General features: G+C 44.9%; 1 protein-coding gene across 1 annotated transcript in view; it reads right to left on the bottom strand.

Annotated features, from left to right (window-relative positions):
• Positions 1-97: 97 nt before the first annotated feature.
• LOC119394605 (sodium-coupled monocarboxylate transporter 2) overlaps positions 98-26,485 on the bottom strand; it is a 35,101-nt gene continuing 8,713 nt past the window's right edge. The window contains 10 exon segments of the mRNA XM_049415913.1: positions 98-206; positions 2,039-2,136; positions 3,650-3,810; positions 6,667-6,753; positions 7,259-7,326; positions 15,804-15,913; positions 17,383-17,471; positions 19,277-19,406; positions 23,172-23,312; positions 25,404-25,477. Coding sequence (XP_049271870.1) covers positions 145-206; positions 2,039-2,136; positions 3,650-3,810; positions 6,667-6,753; positions 7,259-7,326; positions 15,804-15,913; positions 17,383-17,471; positions 19,277-19,406; positions 23,172-23,312; positions 25,404-25,477 — 1,020 coding nt within the window. The 3' untranslated portion in view covers positions 98-144.

The following is a 26,485-nucleotide window of genomic DNA, read 5'->3' on the forward strand; positions in this document are numbered from 1 at the left end:
TTTGTTTTTGTTTTTCTTTGGTAGAATGAGACAAAATAGTTGCTGACATCTTAAGTATGTCAAAATGCAGTCCATATACCTCCGTCATCATCGGCGCTTCTCTTGTTTGGCTGGCTCTTGCTTCTCGCGGGTCCTCGTCTTCAGTTATATTTTCCTAATGCACGGCGCTATCAAGCTCGGATCTACACCGGCTGACTTCTTAAAGCCTGTGCAAACACAATGAAACAGCGTATATTTATTGTAGCTGAAGAGTGCACTACAGCGAGATAACTTGGATATTTTGCCTCAGTAGGGCTACGTCTGGGGCCTTCTCGCTGCTGAATCTTCAGACCTGCACTGCATATTAACAGCGTAGCTGTTTAAGCTTTTCGTTATGAATAGACCGTGCGTAGCGCACACAAAACTGCGCCTGGCTATGACGTCACCTCGCGAAGCCAAGTGTGTCAAGACAAGTTAAGCCTGGTTGAGACAAGTTAAGCATAGTTGAGCCTAATTACGCCAAGTTTGATTGAGTGAAGGTTATTTAAGCCTAATTATTTATAATAAAATATGATTAGGCCCAATTTAGCCTAAGCCTAGTTACGCTACCGCTCGTTAAGGTATGCCTAATGACGCCTACTTTATTTAAGCTTAATGTAACCTAATTAAGCTAAACTAATTAAGACTAATTCATTTCCATCAAGCCTAATTGAGCCCTATATAATTCAGCCTGATTAGTCTTAAATAGGCCTAGGTATGCTAAGCCTAACATTGAGAGAGAGAGAGAGAGAAAAAGAAAGAGGTAGAAAGAAAGAGAAAAAGGAAGAAAGCATAGCATAGCCATGTAATGTATAGCATAGCAAAGGGGTGGGAAAGGAAAGTGACGGTGAGGAGGAGGGCAAGGAGGAGGGGAGAGGGTAAAGCATATCTTAGCCATGTATACAATGTATAGCAAGGGGTAGGAAAGGGAAGTGAAAGTGAGGATGAGGGAAATGAGCAGGACACTACCAACTCCTCTGTTTCCAATCTTCGCACCATCAGAGCGTAGGGGCCCTAATTTTTTCCATACTGAGCCACTTTTAAGATTGCTACTATGTCGCGTAATTATGCCATAATTTTACGGTGATGGTTAGACCTGCAACGAAATAGGTGCTTAATGCAACATAGCAATAGCGTCCAGACAGTCGCAAGTGATTGTTTTTCAAAAGGGCGAACGTCAACCATTTTGCTTCAGTTTTCCTACTTTTCCGCTTATTTTTTGTACTGCATTATGCGTCACTATTTATAATATTGAAAGTATCTTTCGTGTTCTGCAGCTGAAAATGCTGATGCAGAATATAGCGTCGCGCTTCTTCGGCTCATCTGAACGATGGACCTGTAAGCAGATCACGTGAGTGGTAGCCTCCGGTCGTATACTATATTTAGGTTTTTTTTCTTCCCAACTCTAAAGCAGCTTAATTTCGTAAAACCTGCACACGTTTTGTCTGTCGCAGTGGATTTTGTCGACAAATAACACTCTTCGAAACTCTCCTTTGAATGCGACCAATAATTTTGTGTGCGACTAATAACGCTTGAAAAGCTTCTATTTTTAAAGGCTACTACACCTATCCCGCTGAAGATAAATTGAAATGAACAGTACTCAGGGATTGAAATAGGACAATCGAGGGCAAAGTAAATGCACATGTTTTCGTTTCTACTGTCCTCAGTTTGGGCCATATCGGCGTGATTTCGGCTCGAACCCGAACATGACGTGGTTATCTCGAGAAATTGCGCATACAAGTCATTATACTAAAAAAAAAGTGATGTCGCATTTGAATCCATGAGTACTTGCGAGGGACAAGCTCCAGTTATGTTTTCACAAAAAAATTTCGAAGTGCAACTTCCTATCGTCTGTTTACAAAGTCGTTCAGCACAGCTGCTGGGGCGTTCTTGACGTTCTTGACTTCCACAACAATCCTACAATTAAACATGTCGCGAAGACGCTTCCCGCACTAACTTATTCCGCATTTGACTCTAGACTAGCAGCACTGCACCGCAGAAAAAATGTAATTCAACACACAAAAAATAACTATGAGAGAGATGGCTACCAGAAGCGTGACGAAAAAGCTGATGACTGGAATCCACATGTAGGACACGTTGTATAGGTCGTATATTCCTCTGAAAAAAATCACAGCATATCCACGGAGTGAATGATGACGAGTGGGCGAAGCTGCGGAGGTTCATCGGTAAACCGTGAATCTGTGAATTCTGCCCAGTACATTATCACCGACGTGAGATCGGGCGCGTTTATACTAAAGGTTCGATGAGTTATGACGACTTGCAGCTCACTTTAATTTTACATGTACGCTGTGAATTTTCATTGTTTAGAAAACCATTGCTTTAGAAAACATCTGGCGTCTTTCGTTAAGCAGCTGGCGTCTTTTCGTTTTGCTTTAGAAACATCTGGCGTTCTTTCGTTCTGCTTTTACAAAACATCTGGCGTCTTTCGTTGGTTTATTTCATCAATCAACGGCGTTTTGAACAAAATTTTTATTGTTTAATCACGCACAGGAGAAATCTCACCAGGCACTACCTTGGAGGTAAACAATGGCTGCTAATGGTAATGAGTGACAGAAGAAGTCGGCTTTTAGCTAACACTTACACTTCTACTTCTACTAACGTTTCCTACTGGAACATGCCAATGGCTGCTAATGGGGAAAGAGAGACAGAAGAATTCGGCTTTTAGTTAACGCGCACGCTGCGAATTTTCTATTGTTCGACAACGCACACGAAAAATCTCCCACCGGCACCACCTTGGAGGTCAAAGCGTAAGACTTGTTACGGACTACTACTACTACTACTACGAGGGACGAACGGGTGCCGCCTTAAGGAGCTTCGCCCCTAAAAGGAAAAGAACTTTGGACATAGACAGGCACACCACCACTGTCGCAATGACTATACTGTATGCGTTTATAAACAAATATCAGTGCGACAACGCATCGTTAAGGGCACGAATAGGCTTACAGTAGCTTCAAAAAATAGAAAGGAGATCACAAGGACCGATTTTTTATAAAATCGGAATGCGTGCAAACAGGCAAGGTTTCACGGAGTTGTGCCGAATATTTTTATTGGCTGAGACGACCGAAGTGCACGAACATTCACTAGCCACTGCGTCCGTCAGATGTTTGTCTGTAAGACAAAATCAAGGCCAGTTTTAATACTATAGCATATATATGCAGCAAACAACAGTCACCGATCCCTCTCTTGAACGTGCGCTCCTGCTGTTGTGTGGTCTTGTGCATCGCACAAAATTGTGTGCTTGATATCTGATTAGTGGCGACATTTCGTATTTAATTTCCTTGGAAGGAAAAGGAGCCGTGCTTGGATCACGCCAATGCCATAGATTCCGAGTGATAAGGACCCTCTGTAAGAAAGATTCGTAGCGTAGGGTATCTGTTCGACGATGGTGTTACAGAAAGAAAAATAGTAAAACCCACAAGAAGTCAGTGCGACTGATGTCGCAGATTGCTTGTGTTTCTATAGTAAATGAAGCGGGATAACTAACAAATGAACAGAGAGTTTGCAATTACTGACCTCCCCGTGGTACTTGAAATCTAACAAGATAATCGCTCAACATGCCATGACATCACTATTTCAATGATCTTGCCTCATCCTGAGTGGTAAGCCTCACCCTGAGTAGTAACTCCGCTGAGGAGGAGCAATGGCGGTGTAGTTCAACACGCACGCCTCCAGAGTGGTGCGGGCGCCAGTGGGCTTGGCAGGGTACAGCAGGCGTCCCACAGCCACCCACAAGGCCAACACTAAGCCCGTAAACATTGACGACAGAGCGATCTGCAGCAGCATAAAAAAATAATTGGCGTAATAATTTTGGGAGCATATCGGGCATATAGGCAATGCAGTAAAACACACCAGATGCATTTAAATACTAGCCACGACGTCATGCTTCCGTTGGCGAAATCCTACCCTCGAGTTAACGCTTTGTACACAAGTTCCAGGCCTCCATGCACCGTCGCGTTACTTTAAACTACACTTTAAGGAAACGCGTACAGCATCACGTGGTATAGGACGCGAATGGTACCGCGTGGATGGTACCATTCGCGCGAATATAACCACGTGGATAGTACCGTATGGTACTGCAAGACGTGGAAAGCGTAAGGCTTTAAGTTAGTTGCATAGGTCTGTTACAGTGTTGGCCAGTGTTTAGAGGCTCGTCAAATGGCAGCTTGTTCAGGATCTACAAAAGTCCTTTTATATTTCACTGAGTAAAAGTTTGTACTACGCCCCCGTCTCCGTACCTGCTATATGTTCTGTTCACTTTTTTTCTGTACATATCTGTGGTCAAGAAATAGCAGCTCGACCAACACCGCCCCACTTGCGAATAATGTAGTACAGTAACGACAGATACCTTGATCGGTGGTGCAACACCGAATAATTATGCTTAAGAGATATATCCAATTACCTATGCCCTGCAAGCTTATTCGTTTTGTGCCCTCGAGTCACTTACATCATCATCATCATCAGTCGCACTATGTCCACTGTAGGGCAAATGCCTCTCTCATGTTCCGCCAATCAACCCGATCCTCCGCTTGCTGCTGCCACGTTGTACCCGCAAACGAAGCCGCAAACTGCGGCTTCGTTTTCACCACCTAACTTTGTCTACCCCTCGCGCGCCTGCCTTCTCTCAATGTCCAGTCTGTTGCTCTTAATGAACAGCGGTTATCTTGCCTTCGTGCTACATACCCTGCCCATGTCTATTTCTTCTTCTTGATTTCGACTGAGATGTCCTTAACGCTCGTTTGTTTTCTCACCCACTTTTTACGAATCACTTTACGTAATAACTTTTTCCAGTCGACGGCTTTTCTCATTAATTTGTATCCGCTCTCCAGTTCTTGATAAGCTAGCGGGTAGCTATCTTGCATAACAAATTACTAAATCTCACACTGTCGAGATGAGACTGTTTATTTTAATGTCTAGGCTTTCCTCAAATGGTCACATTTGGTGGCTTTATGTACATTCATTATTACGTATTCCAATGTCGTCAAAAGAAAACATATTAGCTTGAAATAAAGGAACAATATCTATAACGATATGTTATATAACAACTGAGAATGCGGTAATGAGAACCATGGTAACGGTATTGTGTATTGACAGCATGAACCTCTGTACACACTTAGAACCGTTTCACGGTTCGCAGAGTTTGTTTGTACCACAACAATAATCGGCATGTGGCTTGCCTGCGATTTCTTCCTTGGAAACTCTGCGATCGCTATTTTTCTATGAAGGATGTTATTTCCCGCTGATAGAGCACACACCGTTCGTGGCTGGAAAGTACAAGACGCGTGGTGTTAAAGCAAGCAAGATAGATAACCATTATTGGTGTGTGATAGGAATATGAACCAAACTCTGCTAATGTCCTTAATGTACATACAAGAAAAGCCAACAGCACACTATGCACTACAGCTAGTCTAGTTAGGAAATATATTTCCAGTTCTGGCGCTTTTGTTATTTTGGTGGCCTGTCGAAGGTGAGCTGTCCAGTGAACCTGGATATGCATGACCGAGAAAAATTGGCAGATCCCACACGTTGTGGGAATCGGTTTCATGCGAAGCAGTCAACGAGTACTTCTGTGCTGTATTTTATGGCTTTGAGCCAAGCGTTACGAAGTGGATCGACGTGTTTTTGTAAGTGTCGTAGCTGTGTGCACATCGTGGGCTTACCAGGCACGTCGACAACACTGACACTTAAATGGTAACTTATGGTGCGACGTAACGTCAGCCCTCATGTTAGAGTACATACGTCAGTATTATCAAAACTGAGGGCTCTTTATGGCGCAATCGTGTGAATATCATATGCAATTTTCGTTAAAGTATTCCTCTGGGGTCGAGCAGTGCTTCAATATAGCTTGCTAAATCATAGGAATACAAATGTAATGTTTATTAGACTGCTATAAAAGCGGAGCCAACCCTGGAACCACAGACGTTAATCTGATATGACGCCTGTATCGTAGGAATCCATATGTAGTGGTTATTGCTTTCTTGTAAATTTAGATAGCCAGCACCACAACCACGACTGACGTTGCACGGACACCACGCCTGCATAGGCTGGTTTTCCAAACCAGTTTATAGACCTCGTGTGGCTCTGCGGTAGAATATCTCATTGCCACGCAGAATGCTTGGGTTCGAATCCTGCTGGGTCCTAACTTTTTATTCTTTCCATTCGTCAGGTCAACGCTGCCGATGTCGGTTTTTCTTAACGTTCTCGCATTTAAATTACTAATGTCTTTTCTCGCCATTCCTTGCTATATATTAACTGTCAATCACCTGTGGCGCATACCCCTACACCGCGGCCCGTGGTACACGGGTATGTGCCACACGTGTCTGTAGGGAAGGGTTCGACAACGTAGGCGACAGGATTTTCACGGTATTGATGTAATGACCCGAGAGTCATATTCGTCAAATGCTCTTGCCCTCCCATGCCAATCTTGGTCTATAGCAAGTTAAGGAGGCGATCACGAGAGCACCCAGACGCAGGCGGCTAGATAGATAGATAGATAGATAGATAGATAGATAGATAGATAGATAGATAGATAGATAGATAGATAGATAGATAGATAGATAGATAGAAACGCTCAAAGTGCCAAAAGTTCGCTAAGAAATGCTTCGCATTTAATAACCGGATTACACTCACCGTGCTTCCATACCAAGGGAACAGGAGACCGAGGATGAATATCGCTGACGTGGCGCCTTTAATTGATCCAGTCGTGACAAATGTCGCCTATAAGGTAAGATTAAATTAGTTGTCTCAATAGCACTTTGTTCAAAATTAGACAGCGTTATCATTATCATAACTTTCAATACCTTATCGTTATTGTTCTTACGTTGCTTCCTTGCTGAGATAAGTTTTTTATGTTTTCCAAACGTGTAATCTTTTTGTACATTTTTGATTCTTCAGAGGTAAAACTAGAATAACTGTTCAACATGTCTCAAAATTGTGCTCTAGGGCAGCAAAAGTTGCATGTGCTCAGCATTTATACAGCATAAAGGGCTAAACATCGTGTAAGGTTACAGGCATAATATAAGTGTATACTTGTAAAATTTCGTTGTGTTTACAAATGCTATGTGGAAATGTCTAAACAATGCGGAAAAAATTCGTAGCTACAACTGCTTATATTATTTTTATTTGTCTTTAGCAACTATATGCGGCACTTTTTTGTTCTCTTCTTCAATTGTTCAAACTCAACATGCATAAACACTAAACCGGCCACCGAACGTCGTCTCACCGTTAAGATAGAAGGCAAGCTACCGGAGAGGAATGCCAGGACCACCGCGATGAGACCAAAAGCGGCAGCTGAAAGGAAGATTAGTATTCCACACAGTCTCCTTGATCGCCAAGAACAGGAAACGTCAAACTGACTTTCATCTCTCAGACACTGCCCAGTGATTGTAAATTTATGTCCAATCAAGCTAAAAAGACTGCCAACGAGCACATTACATGGACCTCCACCATTTTGCCTCCATCAAAATTCGACAGGTGCGGCCGGGATCTAACCATCGACTTTCTGGGCAGCAGCTGAGCATCGTAACCAATATAGCACCGTGGCGGATTAGACGCATAAAATAACTGAGTTTTTTCAGAAGTCACAAAAAAAAATACTTTACCAGGATTTTTTTAATGAAGCTTTCTTTAGCGCACCTCAGGCACATTGGCCGTTTCTATCTATCTATATCTATCTATATCTATCTATCTATCTATATCTATCTATCTATATCTATCTATCTATCTATCTATCTATCTATCTATCTATCTATCTATCTATCTATCTATCTATCTATCTATCTATCTATCTATCTATCTATCTATCTATCTATCTATCTCTATCTATCTATATCTATCTATCTATATGTATCTATCTATCTATCTATATCTATCTATATCTATATCTATCTATATCTATCTATCTATATCTATCTATCTATCTATATCTATCTATCTATCTATCTATATCTATATCTATCTATCTATCTATCTATCTATCTATCTATCTATCTATCTATCTATCTATCTATCTATCTATCTATCTATCTATCTATCTATCTATCTATCTATCTATCTATCTATCTATCTGCCTACGTCTGGGTGCTCTCCTGGGAGTCTCCACCATTTGTAATAGGTACCAAAATTAGCATAGCAGGGGATCAGTGTATTATTTATTTATTTCAACATACTGCAGCCCCGCAGGGCTATCGCAGGAGTGGGCAAATGCATACATACATAGAAGAGCATAATACATACATATATACATAGCAGAGCATAACAAGTGCGCTGAACATCAATGGTTAGTAATATACAATAAGAAGTCATCGAGTGATTGTCACGGATCTCCGGATAACAGCCGGACAGAAGGAACAGGCGAGGCGAGAGCGTTACACACAACTATTTTAATTACACACAAAAAGAAAAACACACGTAGTTATCCAAACCCACTGCAAACATTAGAAAGGAACACACAAAAATGAAACTAACGCTAAACACAGTTATCGCTCAAAGAACCATTGAGTGAGAGAAACAAACAGCTAAAAGTACGAGGCGTTCATCGCTTACACCACTCACGGCGTTCTGTCCCGTTGGAAGAGTCGAGGCGTTGCGGAGGGCACAAGCGTTGAAGTAGGCGTCCCGGTCGACGCCCCAGGCTTTAACCGTGGCCGAATGCGGGCTGGCGTTGAGATGAGGGTGGGCAGCACCGGGTTCAGTGACCTGGGCGTCGCAGGTTCTTGAGATGGCCAGCGTCTCCCGGTAGGAGAATCTGGCTCGGTCGAAGCCTACGGAGCGGTGCCGTAGGTTGGTGCGCTCGGGCCAACAGCCGATGGCGCGTCCTGGGCGTTGCTGGTAGTCCCAGGTCCGTGGACGTGTCCTCGAACAGGCAGTGGCTACGGTGCGATGCCGTAGCACGAGGAAGAGCCGGAGCGCCCGGAACACAGGCCGGCGACGCTCGTCCCCAGCTTTCCAAGCCCACGCGCTGCCGTTCGAACACTCCGGGCCCCCCCTGCCCACGTCATCTTCCTTTTTTATATGTTCCGCTTCGTTTTCCTCTTCTTCTAGTCGTCCGGTTATACGTCACTCTACGCTTGATGTCTTCGTCTTCTTTTCCCGCGTCTTTGCTGTCACCTCTTACATGTGACAAAGGCCCCCCATCTTCGAGAGTTTTCTCCAGGAGAAAACTGCTGCCAACCTCCGTTTTCTTCAGACGAGCTCCAATCCAAAGTTGTCGGCTATAAGTCACAAGCTTGCCGTGTAACACCACTACCCTCGTCTTCCCGTGTCCTTATCGTCTTAAGTGCACCCAACGTACGCCACTGACACAAAATAACCGTGATTGTCCACACTAAACACTTGTTCATATTCTTACACTCACTATTAATGTCCTTGGATGGCATGATACCACAAACACGACACTGACTCGCCACACCACAGAGTTACGCATATGAACGCGTACAGGGGCTTATCTGTTTAAAAGTCGGCTGTAGTGTTAGGTTTGAATGTGCGCGCCGACACACGTCACACGACCTTACATAATGTTTGGTGTCACTCTGGACACCTGGCCAAAAGAATTTGTGCGATTCGCGACAGCGTCTGCTGCACACCATGGTGTCCGGACATAATGCTATAGTGTCCCCAGCTCAACACTGTCTCTCGAAGACGCTCTGGTACCACTAACTGCTGGACCTTCCGTCCGTACCTTAATGTGCGTTTCCTTACAAGAAGCCCATCGACTACTTGAAACTGACACGATGTGCGACTGCCTCTCCCTTTTAGTAGCTGCCCTACCTTATCAAAGCATTTCTGCAGGCTACGGTCATGGTTCTGCTCCTTCATAATCTCTGCCGGTGGTACACCTAAAACCGACGTAGCTGACGCGTGAAGCAGACGCGGCTGTGCATTGGCCTTGTCTTCAGCCCTCGTCTCTACGGCCGCTGCACAACTGACCGCGCATATTCTTTCCTGTGCTGTCTCACGCCTGCTCCAGTCCACATCAGGCTCATTCACGTCTCTTACTCCTGGTGCATTGCCCAAGATAATATCATACAGCGGTTGTTCGACACATTTCGCTAATAGCTGCCCTGTGTAGTATGGCGTGGATACAAAAATCTTGGCTTCGGGAAGGTGTCTGACCGTGCCGTCTACAAGAGTTACGGAGGACAACGTTCCTGTCAAGTCCTCATCCTTCACAAGGCTTCTCCGAACCAGAACTGTGTTGGCCCCGCTGTCCCTTAAGACGAAGACATGCCGATCGCGTATTCGTCCTACAACCACCGGCATTGCTGCTTTCAAACCAGGCGTTCCATCTACCATGCTACTCTGCTGTAGCGTCCCTTCTTTCTTGCATTGAAGAACTGCAGCTGATGCATGCAAGTCAGCAACACACGCCACCTTGTCCTGCGCTCGATATCTACATTCTTCCAAAGTATGCCCTATCCTTTTGCACCCTTGACATACGGTCTGCGTCTCTCGGGCTGCACCACTAGTACGGCAGTCAGCTGCACGGTGCCCGACCTTGTCGCAAAGAAAGCATCTTATGGGAGCTTTAGGCGCCCTTCCGTAAATCTTTTGTACAGTTCGATTCAGTTCCGGGACCATTGGTTCCTCATCTCTAACCTTACTTAGGTTACTGAGCCCTTGCGCTTCTACAAATTGATCTGCCGCCTCGGCAAATTCATCTAAGCCATTTAACTTCCTTTCTTTCAGGAAGATTGCTAATTGTGGGCCACAACAAGCCAAGAACTGCTCGGTGACCATGTTGTCACGCACCTCTTCAAATGTTTTCCCCGTGTTTGACATGTCTAGCCACCTGTCAAAATAGTTTGTCAAACGGCAAGAAAACTGCTTAGCCGTCTCAGAGTCCTCGGGTTTCGCGCTGCGGAATTTCTCGCGAAAACCCTCTGCAGTGAGCCTAAATCTCTGCAGGAGAGCCCTCTTGACTTTGTCGTAGTCCATTGAGTCACTGGCGGGCATCCTACCAAAGACGTTTAAGGCCTCCCCGACTAAGCACATGCTTAACGCTGTCGCCCACTCACTACGCTCCCAGCCTTGACCTAGGGCAATTCGTTCAAACCGGTGCAAGTATGCATCCAGGTCGTCCCTTCTGTCGTCAAATGGAGCCATTAACTTTTTGGGGCAGACTCGCGTCGCTCTCTGAGGTTCTCTTTCTACTTCGGAGCCCCTATCACCAGTGCTAATCTCGCTACCTCCCTCCAAAGTCCGCTGTTTCCACAGGAGGAACTCTTTCTCGCGCTCAATTCTCCTCTTGTCGCGTTCCTCCTCTTCACGCCTCTCCTCGCGCCTCTCCGCTCGCTCATCCCTCAGCCTCTTTTCCTCGCGATCGTATAAACTCATCGCCTCCTCACTCGACATACCAAGCTTCGCAGCCGACTCTAATATCTTCGTCAAGTCCATTCCTTCCGCCGAAAAGAAATCCGTGAGACCCACAACAAAAAATAAGAAAAAGGATCCTGGCAGGCTCGCCACTTATTTTTGTCACGGATCTCCGGATAACAGCCGGACAGAAGGAACATGCGAGGCGAGAGCGTTACACACAACTATTTTAATTACACACAAAAAGAAAAAACACACGTAGTTATCCAAACCCACTGCAAACATTAGAAAGGAACACACAAAAATGAAACTAACGCTAAACACAGTTATCGCTCAAAGAACCATTGAGTGAGAGAAACAAACAGCTAAAAGTACGAGGCGTTCATCGCTTACACCACTCACGGCGTTCTGTCCCGTTGGAAGAGTCGAGGCGTTGCGGAGGGCACAAGCGTTGAAGTAGGCGTCCCGGTCGACGCCCCAGGCTTTAACCGTGGCCGAATGCGGGCTGGCGTTGTAGATGAGGGTGGGCAGCACCGGGTTCAGTGACCTGGGCGTCGCAGGTTCTTGAGATGGCCAGCGTCTCCCGGGAGGAGAATCTGGCTCGGTCGAAGCCTACGGAGCGGTGCCGTAGGTCGGTGCGCTCGGGCCAACAGCCGATCCTGGCAGGCTCGCCACTTATTTTTGTCACGGATCTCCGGATAACAGCCGGACAGAAGGAACAGGCGAGGCGAGAGCGTTACACACAACTATTTTAATTACACACAAAAAGAAAAACACACGTAGTTATCCAAACCCACTGCAAACATTAGAAAGGAACACACAAAAATGAAACTAACGCTAAACACAGTTATCGCTCAAAGAACCATTGAGTGAGAGAAACAAACAGCTAAAAGTACGAGGCGTTCATCGCTTACACCACTCACGGCGTTCTGTCCCGTTGGAAGAGTCGAGGCGTTGCGGAGGGCACAAGCGTTGAAGTAGGCGTCCCGGTCGACGCCGCAGGCTTTAACCGTGGCCGAATGCGGGCTGGCGTTGTAGATGAGGGTGAGCAGCACCGGGTTCAGTGACCTGGGCGTCGCAGGTTCTTGAGATGGCCAGCGTCTCCCGGGAGGAGAATCTGGCTCGGTCGAAGCCTACGGAGCGGTGCCGTAGGTCGGTGCGCTCGGGCCAACAGCCGATGGCGCGTCCTGGGCGTTGCTGGTAGTCCCAGGTCCGTGGACGTGTCCTCGAACAGGCAGTGGCTACGGTGCGATGCCGTAGCACGAGGAAGAGCCGGAGCGCCCGGAACACAGGCCGGCGACGCTCGTCCCCAGCTTTCCAAGCCCACGCGCTGCCGTTCGAACACTCCGGGCCCCCCCTGCCCACGTCATCTTCCTTTTTTATATGTTCCGCTTCGTTTTACTCTTCTTCTAGTCGTCCGGTTATACGTCACTCTACGCTTGATGTCTTCGTCTTCTTTTCCCGCGTCTTTGCTGTCACCTCTTACATGTGACAGTGATAAAGATTGAACGTAACCGGGCAACGCATTCCACAATTCAATAGAATGAACAAAACTATATTTAAAAGCCACCGTACGATGGATAAAAGTAGTCATGTTCAACTCATGGTAATTTCGGGTGGTTGTTGGTCTAGCAGGTGCGATGTATTTGCTGAGTAGGGGGAACCGTGGAGAATTAATTAAGGTATAAAGAAACTTCAAACATTCAACGTGACGACGGGAAGAGAGACTGGTAAGCTGTAAGATAGGAAAAACACGATTCAATGGTCATGAAAAGCAAGTATGAAGAGCACGATTCAATGGTCATGACATGACTAACGCAAAACGCATGTCGCGTACGTCATGACATCCTTTCCCTCAGTCACGTGTGGCACATCCGCACACCAGAGTTCATGTTTTGAGTGTATGCGCCACAGTGGATTCATAGTCTCAATCAACACAGTAACAGCGAACACACATATACAAAATTCTGACAGATCCCAGGCATTGTGAGATTTGATGTCATGATGACTCACCGAGTATAACAGCTGTGGTGCAACGTCACTTGTGGTTGTAGCGTCGCCTACCCGCTCTTACAACAATTCATAATTAGCCATCTTGATAAATTAATTAATGTTCAAATATATAGATAAATAAAAAATATTACATAAGTTATGTCCACCACGTGCAATGGCTCGTCGGTCGGAGCTCGTGGAAACGAACAGCTGGCACGTGGTCTCGCGACATTCCAATTCATTGATGCCATGCACACGGTCCGCGAGAACGATGCAGTGTTCTCTACATCTCTTACGAGGCTGGGCGATAGCCTCATTCTGACGGAGGATGACGTCATATTGATTGACAACCGCTTTGTAGACTAGCCTACCTGGGCCACATGCGCCTAGGTACTCTACGAATACGACAAGCGCCTGCCACTGATGTGGGTCTACGTAGCACTATCCAGGTCTACCAGCATCGATGGCCTATACCTCACCAACACAAAGGGTGACTTCAGGTTCCGACATGTCGTCGGCTCTATCGACAGACAGTTTGTCGACGAAACGACCGAGGCATCGACAATTTCCAAATGCTGCAGTACACATAGACCCCTCGTTGCTGCGATCACGAACGGATCCGAAACAGGTCCTGTCCAGCTACTGGTGCTCGCTGATCACGGTGATGATCACATTGTTCAAGCACCGTCAAGGACCCCTTCGACACACGCACACGGGTTCGCGAAACGTGTGTGCGTTTTCCGTCAAAACGGACAAGTATAGGCGCTGCACATCCGCTTAACGCTTCTGGTGTTTGTAATAACCATGTTGCTGTTGGCAGCGTTACCAAACTGTAAACAACTGGTCATATAACACATGTGCGACTCTTCAGCATATGTGTGTGCGTATAAAATTTGTACATATATCCTCCGTCATTTCGTAACGTTTCTTTCAGTAAAAATAAATTACGCCACAGTCACCTTCCCGCCGCATCCTTCGGGTGACATCGACTCCAGCGGAACGTGGGATCTGCCGAATTTTGATCTTCATCTCTTCAGAAAGCTCCGTATAGGCAGCTCCCACGCTGACTACTGGTTGAGATGGCAAAGCTGTTGTCGGTAAAAGGAAAAATGAAGGCAGCTTCGCAATAGTGGTGTCAAGCCCGAAGGAAGTGCGGAGCTGGGCTGCCTTTGTTTTGTTTTCTTTTTGTTTTGCCTTCTGTTCTATGGCACGTACCCACTCTGGGGGATGGGCCAAGAATATGTAGTTGAAGTCTAAAATCTTATTCGAAGAATGTGAAACGATTAAAAAAATTAAGAGTAGAAATGGTAATAATAAATGAGACATCAAATTACGAATTCAATAATTATGCTATTGAACTCGTATTTCAGACAGCGTTATTAACCTGATCAGAACAATTTGGTGAGATTAGATATATTGAACCGCATTTTAATAAAGAGCGTTTTTGAAGGAAGATTAAAATGGTACACGTTTAGTGGTTTGTATGAAATTACACAAGGCATTGAAGGCATCCCTATGGCAGTATCCCAACCCTGAGGCTCCGAAGCTTAGTACAATTTCTTCAGTTAAGTTTAAGCCTATTTTTAACAGCGGAGTAATGAGCAGTCGTGATCTAATAATTGACTATCTGCGGCATGACAAAAAGGAATGTGCAATATATTCTAATTCTCCGCAGAATTGACATAGGGGCGATATCGTCAGACCAGCTCTGTGTAAGTATAGGTTTACTGGGGGGACACGGCATCGAAATCTGGTGATCGTAACTTCAGATTGTCTAGATTGGCTCCAATGAGACTTCCATGGGAAGTTTCTCCTTTCTTTCTTTTCGCCTTTTCCAGTTTTTTAATGTCTTTTCTCGTCTCGTTATTTCCACTTATTTCTATTTTTGTTCCTATTTGCCCTTTCCTCCCCTCTCTTTCTATTTCTCGCTTGCTTCCTCTTTCTTTCTATTTTTGTACGTCGTTTTGACTGCGTTACGCCAAGCGACGACAGCATACCACAGCTCGTGCCCCTAAAGTGCTCCGCACTTAATATCATCAAGGCGCTCGGAGAACAAGAGGAAGAAGGCTGCTCCTTTTTGATGCGAGCGCGCGCTCAGTGTGCTACAGATGGCTATGCTATACGTGATTTCGCCTGCGTTGAGCCAAGCGATGATAGCGTACAACAGCATACGACAGCCCGAGCCCCTAAACTGCCCCGCACCTAAACGCTTTCTGGCGAATGAACTTCGTACGGTGGTGCCAAAATGTCTGAAGCCATAGTACTTTCGTTCTACAATGAGGGGGACTGTTGATAATGTCACACTGTGAATCTCAGGCAAACAACATATGCAGAGAACAGGTTTATCTGTAGTCTTATAGCGAACATCTAAAAAGGAATACACGTTTATGTTGAACTGTATTTTTAGAAAACTATGCCTAACTTTATGTATGAGAATTTAATCAGAACAGTCGAATCCCTACCGATTGCCTTTGTTGCCCACATGGCACCTGTGGGAGAGAGTGTCACCATGTGTTTTATGAAGTCTTCCCATATGATGGCGGCCAAGGCATTGTATCCAGACGACAACGTGCTGAAGTAAAACAGAACAAAGTCAGTTTCAGTGTCAGATTAATTGAAATTGATCAGAAAAGAATTACAGATAGCAGGTGTACGAGTGTCCAAAAGTCAAGTGAGTGCAACGGGACCCTCGGTTGACATAACAGGTTTTTATACAAAACGTAGATTAATACAGCAAACATGAATGTATTCCAACATAAAGCCACTAACCCAAGTTACTTAGGCGGTAATCATACCGGTAACGATCAGGTTGCTTCAGTCCGCGTCACTACAGTTTAATCAATACACTTCGCAATACAAGTTTATTGACATGACGTGTTATACCCACTTGCATATCTTACTGTTGTTACATTTCACGGTTTCTTCATATATTATACAATTTCTCTTATTCCCCGTACGTTCCTGGAAAAATTTCTTGCCAATAACTTACGCAAATTACATTCTAAAGCAGATCGGACCCTCTTGAGGAACAAGCTAAACGAACTGAACCAGCACAGGAACCTCAGTGCAGAATTATAAGTAACTTTAATAAATAAGGGATATTCTAGCTACCATTCATTCATTTTGGTGTGCACAGTCAGTGGGAACAAATGTATTCCCACCAAGTAAGCAATAGTTAATTTTGTTTTTACTTTCTTCATTTCTATCTTGCAGTGTATGTTTATATCAGGAAACTTGTAGATAAAATCTGCATTGTTATTTGATCCCTTTAAACTATTTAGTTCCGAAGTATTCACAATGAAATGTAACACTCAACACGTTGTTCCCGACTACGGAGACAGGAAATCGGAGCACAACAGTGAGGCCTCCACAGTGTACAAGTAGGGTAAAACGTGTACAAGTCCGGTTACGAACGATGATTGCTCAAACTAAGCGATTCCATGCAGAAGGCTGTGTGACAAAAATTGGCGGACGCTTAAGCTTCGCCTTTAAGATTTGAACGCGATATCCGGCCATTTCCTCATCGCGCTCTGATTCCTTTGTCATTTATGTTCAGTCGCCCAGCCACACACGCATGACATACTTATAGTGAAGGTTTCCGCCCTCCTCAACAGCACTTTTAGGACATCAGTCTACCCATTACGTGTGTGAAATAGAATGCCCGAACTAGTGTGTATGCCGTTTTACTGCGATATTGCATCTCGTACTGTGGCACCTGTACGCAGGACGCGTATTTTTGTGAAGCATGAAAGTTAATTTCAGTACAGTTCCGAGAAACGGCGTACCTCTGCGGTGAGCCCCAGCTTGCTGCGCAGACGGCCTGAGTTCGAGTCTCACTCGAACAGAATATTTTTTTATTATTTATTTTATTTGCATCTTTCTTGATTTTTTGGTCACGGGCAAGATGATTATTTTTCGCTCACAACCAACGACGCCGACACCGACGCCGCAATTTATGAGAAACGAGATCTCTAACGCTATCGCGTTAGAATGCTTGACATATCAATAAAGTCCATGAATGCCAGTAGTATCCAGTATTACCTGAGCGATCAACTGTAGACTGCCGTGACAAAGAGCCCCGTGATGCCAGGAAGGTGACCCAATGTCTCCATCACAAAGTGCGGCATCAACTGTGTTCAAGAACGATATCAGCACAAATAGATACATTGTCACTCTGCCCTTCCCCACACTCATACCTTTGTATATTTCAAAGTGAACCATTGGAGCTGCGATAAAGGTTGGCAGGCAATTATTTCTCGAACAACAGGCCGGTTGGTGATATCAGAACCAAGTGAACATCACCATTCTGGGGAGTCAATAGAACACTTCATGTCTCCTTAATTATACAATTAGCCCTACGTTACTGAACATGTCATAACGATGCGGATGAGCATTTAAACAGCGATGCTGTTTATGGCAGCCGTAGGTTGTAATGCGGCAACAGATAATTATCATCGTCATGAAGCGGAACGTGCTATGTTGGTCTTCATCTTCCTCTTCTGGTTCGCTCGCAGCACACGTGCGCCGATTTGTCAGGCGTGAGATGGAATAACTCTGATGGGTGAGCGAACGAATACCGACAGAGAGATAGAAAGAGAGAAATTCTAGGCGGAAAGTTTCTTGACGAGGCGGGAATCGAACCTGCGTACCCACAATACGAAGGCGCGCATCATAACCACTCGGTTATCCAGGCACGCTGGCAGAGCATAGCATAGCCTTGTATAGTATAGCATAGCAGGAGATGGACAGATGAGATGACGAACGCGTTCGCTGTAGACTCGTGCACAACTGCAACGCCACAACGAAATTTCGACCTCTGGGTGGCTTAGAGGCCCTTTAACAATTGACGGCAAACGGCATATCTTTCTTTGCTCTCAGGCATACAGCATAGAGCTCGGTATTCGTTTCAATTGAGAAAACCACAAAACAAGCATCAAGGCCACATGATGGATAAGGCGAACAATGGGAACTCCCTGCCACGCGTTCCCGATAAAGATTAGGTCGCAGCTGCTTTGCACTTAGCTCGAGGGCTTCGAGTGACGTCAAACGGTTCTTCCTTGTCCCCGCGTATCTTTCACGCTTTCATCTATAAAAAGGAGACCCGTCTAGCAATTCATTCAGTTCATTCTAAGACTGCCATGTGTAGACCACGGAAATTAAATACAAAAGAACAACAGCGTGAATACAATGCTCGACGAAACGTACAAATTCGTCTTGCTGAAAATGGTCGCGGGACCAATCACGGTCTACCACAGCCACAGCAAAGCGATTATCACCACTATTACTCTAAAGTAATAATAAACATAACTCTCCCCTCCCCCCACCCAATCAGCATATGTGGTGTTTGATACAGCTTCGCTGGACATTCACTTTCGCAGGGCGAGATGGCGGCCTGCTGTTTAAACTACTTTGTTTATGCCGTGTAATGCACTCAGCACTCATTCTTCCAATTATTAAATAATTTAGTTGCCTAGACGTTTGAGTTTCATTTTGTTGCGCCATTGGCAAAGTAGTCATGCATTTTAAACTGTAATCTATCAATAAAGAGAAGTGAGCTTAATCTTGAGGATAGCCACGTTGAGCATTGGGTTGGGTATGTTAATTATGTGTGAATGTCTGAATGACGAGAAATGGTCGTGCCATATAAGTGAGCTTAGTACAGCCGTTTTTTTTTTTTTGATTACCATGCATTTACTAGCTGTTGTAAGGCAGCTTTTTTCCGCCGTCCCAACCACTTTCTGTATATGTGGCAAATGAATAAGCGCAGATTCAAACTCTCACCAAGGCGCCTGCACCAAACAAAGATAGGCTCGTTTGTTTAAGAAATAAATTGATGGAAAATAGCATGTATTACGTAATCTGTAGTAAAGTTGACGTTCCCATCCGATAACGAATTCTATTACCGGCGCCATTGGCAGGTATTCTCCTAACTTGCCTGGTCGTACTTGGTAATCATGGATGCCTTGACTGGGTCACATCGTTGATAGAGCGCGAAGAGCAACAGACCGCATATAGATGAAATCGTCAGTACAAGGGAGACTCCCAGCATGTTGATGTACAGTGCCCTGCAAGTGAACGCGAGACGAGAGGACATTCTCTAACGTGCACTGGAGGTGGGGTGTAACTGTTTAGTCATACGCCTAGAGTGCTACGTACTTCAGATGAGACTATAATTCCCAGTTTGCAGAGTAGAATGAGTTCATCTTCCCAAGCACTACTGCATATCGGAAAGACACTTGTACCTATGCCTTCTCCCACGCAGTAACGCCATGTTTCACTCTTTCTTTTTTCGTGTTCCTCAAAGACGTTACCTTAATTGACAAGCTATAATCCGCCCTACATCACAGCCGTCACATTTATCTCAAGTGTAAATACCACGACAATATACTCTCTTTCTTTTCCTTTCCTTCTCTCCCGCTTCTAGGGATTTTCTGTCACCGACATCTTTTGCTGCACAGAGTAGCATGTAGGAGTTTGCACATAAGCCGAAAACATTCGTGTCCTTTAAGGTGGAGCTCTGTCTCTCTCTTTCTCTCTCTCTCGCGCGCGATCATACATATACGGGGTGTTTTTTCTGAATATTGTGGAAAATTCTTGAAGATATGGTTTCCGAGGGAAAAGAAAATTTCATCAACAGAAACTGTCGTTTTCCAGTGACGTCCCCAATTTGTGAAACCACTTTTATTTTTACTTACTTAACTGAATCAGTAAATGAACGTTTGTAATTTATTATACTCTGTGGCGACATTGCAAATGCAATTTACGAATTGTACCTAGTGAGTTTGCAAAGCGCTTTTGCTTGAAATAAAATCGGGATGTAGCTCTGAATATCTTTTGTCGTGTGTGCGGAGTGAGGGTACGATATTTTTTCTAAGGAGAAAGCCTCAGATACCTTATCAAACGCGAAAATTGACCGGCGTACTGCGTCGGCGGCGTCGGCGTGCTGCGGCGTCGGCGCCAGCACGAGTTATGGAAAAATTATCACGTGTTGACGTCACCACACGACGTCATAATGACATCATCATGACGTCACATATCGCCGACATTTGTGGCGTCAGATGATGACGTCATCACATGCCATTATCGCCTGGTCAAAGGTAGGCCGATCAACTTAGGCAGTGCAAAATCAGGTGAGGTGCCTCCGATCCTGGAGGCAGTGCAAGACCACGTCAGGTGCGGGAAGCTTTCGGTAGGTGGCGCGGCAGTATCAATACAGTGACTGAGAAAAAAAAGAAGATGGCTTGCGCCTTCAAATCGTCTTACGTGAATGTACAAGGGACCGTGTGATTTTTCGTTTGAAGCCACCGCTTCACTGCTCCTGAAGCTCCAGCGAGCTCGCAAGATGCGTGGTGCCCTCGTTCGATTGCTGTCGCTACTGGAGCGAGAGGCGATTACCAACGGAGGCACTAGGTGTCACTTCTTACTCCAGTTGAATGCGGAGATATTCACCCGTGCTGGACAGGGGGCGCGGGTGGGACCTAGGGGGCCGCAGCTCTAGCAGACTCCCCCATTCATACTCCCATTTAGAATCAATGAAGTCTATTCATCCTCCTCGTCCGATCCAACCAGTTGTATGTTTGGGGACTAGCCTACATGAAGCCTTGGGCTTCAGGAACAACAATGCGAAAATAAACAGGTCCGGGATAGAAATAAGTAAAAGACGGTGGAAGGATTGGTGCCGGAAAAGCAGGGAGAAGGGCCAGAAATAAATAGTGGGGAATTAAGGTCACTCTACCATGAGGTGCAGAAAGTTGGCGTGTGAATGTGTGGGCTTTTTTTTTTCTAATCGTTTAATAGAAGTAGACAAGGCATTAGCCCGAACTGAGAATAGTAATTAAAAAAAGTATTTTCGAACTTGGTTTAGCACAGGTCACCACCCCACCATAAAGGGGACGCTCATAGCATACATCATGCACCCGGGCGGCAAGAAAACAGCAGGAATCTAATCTATGATAACACATAAAGAAAAAGATGATAGGAAGAGAAGAAGCCCCATACAGTCCCGTTGGAGTAACATTATCAATGTAGCTATGACACGGAAAGTCGTAAAAGTTGAGCTGTTTAAAGGAATAGATAAAATCGAAATATTCAGTAGACTAGGGGATGGGTGCAGCCCTGACCACCTGTTTAGAGGACGGTATTCTTGCATTTCGTCAGTGCGGGAAGATTTCAATGGTCAGGGATGGCCATTACGAATACCGTTTCTAGATATTGGGTCAGCTTACCATAATGCAGATAGGGAATTCCTATGGGGATTTCTGAAGGAGGACGACCTGGATCTCAATTTCGTAAAGCTTATCAGGCAAATACACCAGGTAGACATATAAAGAACAAACAAAAAAAAACAAACAGGCAAGCAAACAAACAAGCAATTTGATGAGCACAAGGAAATTAAAAAAAGAAAAAAAAGTAATGATACCGGTGCTAACACTTGCATGCGCCATTTTATACTTAAAATGAGGAATCTTGTCAGGGTTGCAAGTTAGAAAATGGGTGAGGCCAAACATAATTGTTCACCAACGAGAAAGCCATAAGTGAACCATCATTGGACAACATCGGTAGGGTTTTTTTTTGTTCGGTTTAATTGTCACGAAAGGAAATCCATCAAGATGGATTTTAAAGCAGGTATAGCAGATGAACTTTATGTACCTGAAGGACCGTGGACACAATGTGAAGCAAGAACTATAGTGAAATATTGCAGTCATCAAAAGTAATGTGATACAGAGTCGTACGAAAATAATACCAAAAGAAGATATCATGGAGTTTTGTAGCGAGGCTGAGGCTGCTACTGAGTGAACCTTGTTTAGGTCCAGAGAAGACGCTCCAGACGGTCCAGAGAAGTAAACTCCGCGAATCAGGGTTTGTAGAGAGAAATTGCTTTTCAATCCACAACATGGAAGCCTGAGTGCACAAACATGTATAAATTATTCGCAAGCATGAGGTCCGCGCCTGCTGCTCAAAAATACGAATATGCCTCGGCGCTGTAGTGTGAGTAGAATGCACAGATGTTACTCAGGCAGGAGAGAACGCCTAGCATCCTGAAGCGGTGAAGTTTAAAGCTGGCGGTAGCATGATCTGGAAAAGGGTTAATTCAGTAAGAGACGTTCGGTGAAGGAATGAAGCGAGACCAGAATTTGGCAGCACTGACACTTTAAGTAAGCCTTAGGGCTCGGCTGCTGTCCCGAAAGACGCGGATGCGATCCTTGTCGCGCCGGTCGCATTTCGATGGAGGCGAAATTCGAGAGGCCCGTATACTGTGCGATGGCAGTGCACATTGAAGAAACCCAGGTGGTCGAAATGATCCGAAGCCCTCCACTGCGGCGTCTCCCATAGACTGCGTCGCTCTGGGACGTTTAACCCCATAAAGTCAGCCTATGTAAGCGTAAGCATGTAAGGTGTCATTTATCAGATCAAGTTTATATACCACGCCTACCTTCTGATATTTGGTGCACGCTACGACGTGATCACGCACGCTCAACACCCTTCGAACTTTATGTCGAATACCTCCAAACTGCAAAAACAAATATCTTTACCGTTATTTAGAAAAATATCAAAGCCATTCTACCCAGTGAACGTGGGCGACAAGCGAAGCTTTGTGGTGCGGCACGACGGTATCGCTGCAAGTTTCAAGCCAACAAATACAGGAACCCTCGTACTGTCGTTTGAAGGCATGAAAGTCCTTCATGAAAGCCGAACCTTCATGCCTTCATGACTTCATGAAGGAGACACGCGCGCGGTTGGAGGTCGTACACTTGGGAAGGGAAATTACGGGAATAATTTGTACACTAGAAAACAAAAGCAGAAAGCTGCTGGCGGTGGCGCATACTCACGCTTGTGCCTTGCGAATTGACGCAAGATCGCAGTAGCGCTGTACCATGACCTGGTTCATGCAGAATCCCGCGATCCACGTGACGCCGGTCCCGCCAACGACGCTCCAGAAGGTGAATGTTTTCTGAGAGTTCAAGCTCATGCTTGCGGGTTGCAAAGTAGAGCAGAATAAATAATCAGATTACGCTGGCAGTGATGAATGCATACTAAGTAGATAGGTTCGTAGGCAGCAAGCTAGCTATATAAACTATTGTCGGATACAACTTTAGAAGTCTGCGGCATCTCCTTCTCAAATGCGGATGCACACAAGCTTGCACCAATTGCGCACACTCCAGACTGACGTCATGAGCTGGACGGCCGGTGCCCCGCCTTCGGAAAATTCTGCGAAGCTCATGAACGGGACTATTTCTTTAGTGGCGGATGTGATCGGCTGCCGGTCTTCGGTCGTTCGGGCGGGGCCTCTCCGGAGTTCTTAAGTTCATACGGACTATAGATGGACTTAACTCCAGATCGCAAAAATGAAGTCTCAAAACTAATTAACAAGAAAAAAAGAACGTTTGCGCATCCAACGTGTCTATTGAAGTTTTATATGGACCAAAGCTATCGCCAAGTGCTGTACAACTACATCTGATGAGGTGACTGATGTTTATTTTCATGCTACGCGTTTTGCAAAATCTGTAATTATATGCAATTATTACAGACGGCACCACCAACTTCACACCAGGCAATGTTTCTTTGCGCATTCGGCCGTTCACTGTGCTTCAAAAGCGCGGTTTTGTAATTTGCAAGCTGTGGCAGTTGCGCTGTGTGTGACATCGACGCAACAATTTCCTCAGGACCCAGTCAATACCGTGAACTCTCACTTGTACGAACGTCGGTTTAACGAATATTTCAGAATAACGAACTTTTAGAAAATCCTCGGTGGTTTTCCAAAGCATTATATGCAAAAATAATTCAGTTAAACGAATTTTGAATAGTGAATATTTCAGTTGAACGAACTTTATCTGCGGAACCGGGTTCATTTTTGAGGTTAATTCAATTAAGTTTTGCGCTCTGCAGCACTGGCGTAGCCGATGCTAGCCACCCCCAAAACGCCCATCAACGACGGCGGTGCAACATGGCTTGTTCATGCAGCGCCACCGAGGCAAAAGCGACCGTGAGGCAGTCGAGAACGAGCCACGTGCGCTTCAGTACCTGCGCAGAACTACCATATTTGGAAATTGTTTCCAGTGTTCGTAAGGGACCGAAAGAAGAATAGCGCGACGAAGAAGTTATAATGGCTGCTGAGGCAGGTTCAAATCCTGTATATCTAGCCGAGGCAGTAGGATATATCAGAAAGTTCCAAGACTTCGTGTCACAACAGCAAGCTGTGCCAGAGGCAGTGCGCAGAAACGTGCCATCTGGACAGCTTTGTCTCTTCTTGCACTTTAAGGATGCCGGTCCAAATGAAAATTACAAAATTCTTTTTCAAAATAAATTGCATTTCGCACTTTTGACTTGATGTCTGCTGTGCTCAGTGCTGTTCCGTATTCTTGTGAATATTAAGTTTAGTGAATTTTCAGTTAATTGAACGATTTTTTTCGGTCCCTTCAAGTTCACTCAAATGAGAGTTCACTGTAGATGGAGGCAATAGTGCCCGGCACTGAGCAAACAAGCTCGCCTTTAAAATTAGCTGCAGCGTGCACAACAAGCTATTTTAAGAAAATTATTAAAGACAAGACGTATTAGGAAGATAATTATTACTCAACAAGAGACAGGTTGGAGAATAGCAGAAAAAGGAAGCCGAGTCTATTGATTAGATGCCAAACTTTTTTCTGGTTTGGATTAGCACGTTGAGCAAAATTCTAGGACGAATGTCATGACAGATCTAGAATAGATAACCGATGGTGTGTCAGAGTAAGGGAATTGATGATGCGGCAATATAAACGCGGTCCATAGCAGCTGCAGAATTGACAAAGATTGCGTAAGAGATTAGCAAGTATAGACGGCAGTAGGCTGATACATATGGATGTAACTGAAAATCTCTGGAGCAGTACTTCATCCTGCAGTATACCGCCCAGAACGGTTATCAGATATGGGCTATGCAGTTGGGCAAAATTATTAGTCGTAGTTTTCAAGAGGCCTGATCAGCCTATGCAGTTACTGTAGTCGCTTTCGACGAATGGTTCCGTATTTCAAACTTGCGAGCTGTGTTTGTCACTGGTTTTTGTAGTATAGTGCCGTTTTATACATACTCAAAAAACTCGAGTAGCCCTTGTGCGTTGACAGCGTCGAAAACTGCACTGGGCCCACCGGTCATAATGAAGCCCTGCAGAAGCACAGGCGACACATTCAATAAAGAAAATGAGATATACGTCTATTGCTTTTATAGCAACGATAGTAGCTGTGACAAGTACACTTTATCCACCACTGAACTTCAGAAATTACTACTTATCTCCTTTGTTATTCGACAAACCAGGTAGACCACGACAAAAGAGCTCACTCGCGTGAACTGCTCCTAGTATGATATCTCATTTGAACAGAATAATGACGAATATTAAGCAACGAGCCCCTCTTAACATTTAGCATGTCAGAACGCAAGCATCTTATTTTCACTTTGCTTGTCACAGCTCTTGAATCAGCACCAGCTACAAGTAGCGAGTCTATATGATTAATAATTAACATGCCGCAAAGGTTAACTGGGCGCCTTTCTCGAAAGTGGTCTCTAAGGTTAACCGAGGGGAACCAAGACGCGTAAACTTCCGTTGACATATTTAGGTCAAATTATACCGCAGTAATATTTAAAGTGTATTCAAAATAAAAGTGAAAGGGCCAGACGGGCAATTTTTATTAGCTTGTATGGCTGTGGACGACAGACTAGGATGATCCGCAGCCCAAAGTCTGTTTGCATGATCACACATATGGAACGTTACTAGCTGCCACGCTGCTACAGTGCTTACGGTGCTCGACTGCTGACCCTAAGGTCGCGGGTTTGAAGCTGACCGCTGCGGTCGAATTTCGATGGAGGCAAGATGCTAGAGGCCCGTAAACTTAGGTGCACGTTAAAGATCCCCAGGTGATCGATATTTAAGGAGCCCTCCACTACGCCGCGCCTCATAATCATATCGTGGTTTTTGCATGTAAAGCTCCAGCTATTAACTAATTAAAATAATGTTACTGTTTTGTTTGTGCACAGGGTGTTTCAAGAAATGTGGCCGAAAATCCTCAAAAATAAGAAAAAAAGATATTTTCACGCTGCTTTCATAATTACTGTTTCTGTGGCGGCAGACATCTTAAGAAGAGCAGGAACATCAGTTACGAGATCAAATAAACAAAT

Source organism: Rhipicephalus sanguineus, chromosome 5 (genome assembly GCF_013339695.2).
Source record: "Rhipicephalus sanguineus isolate Rsan-2018 chromosome 5, BIME_Rsan_1.4, whole genome shotgun sequence".
Taxonomy (NCBI): Eukaryota; Metazoa; Arthropoda; class Arachnida; order Ixodida; family Ixodidae; genus Rhipicephalus; species Rhipicephalus sanguineus.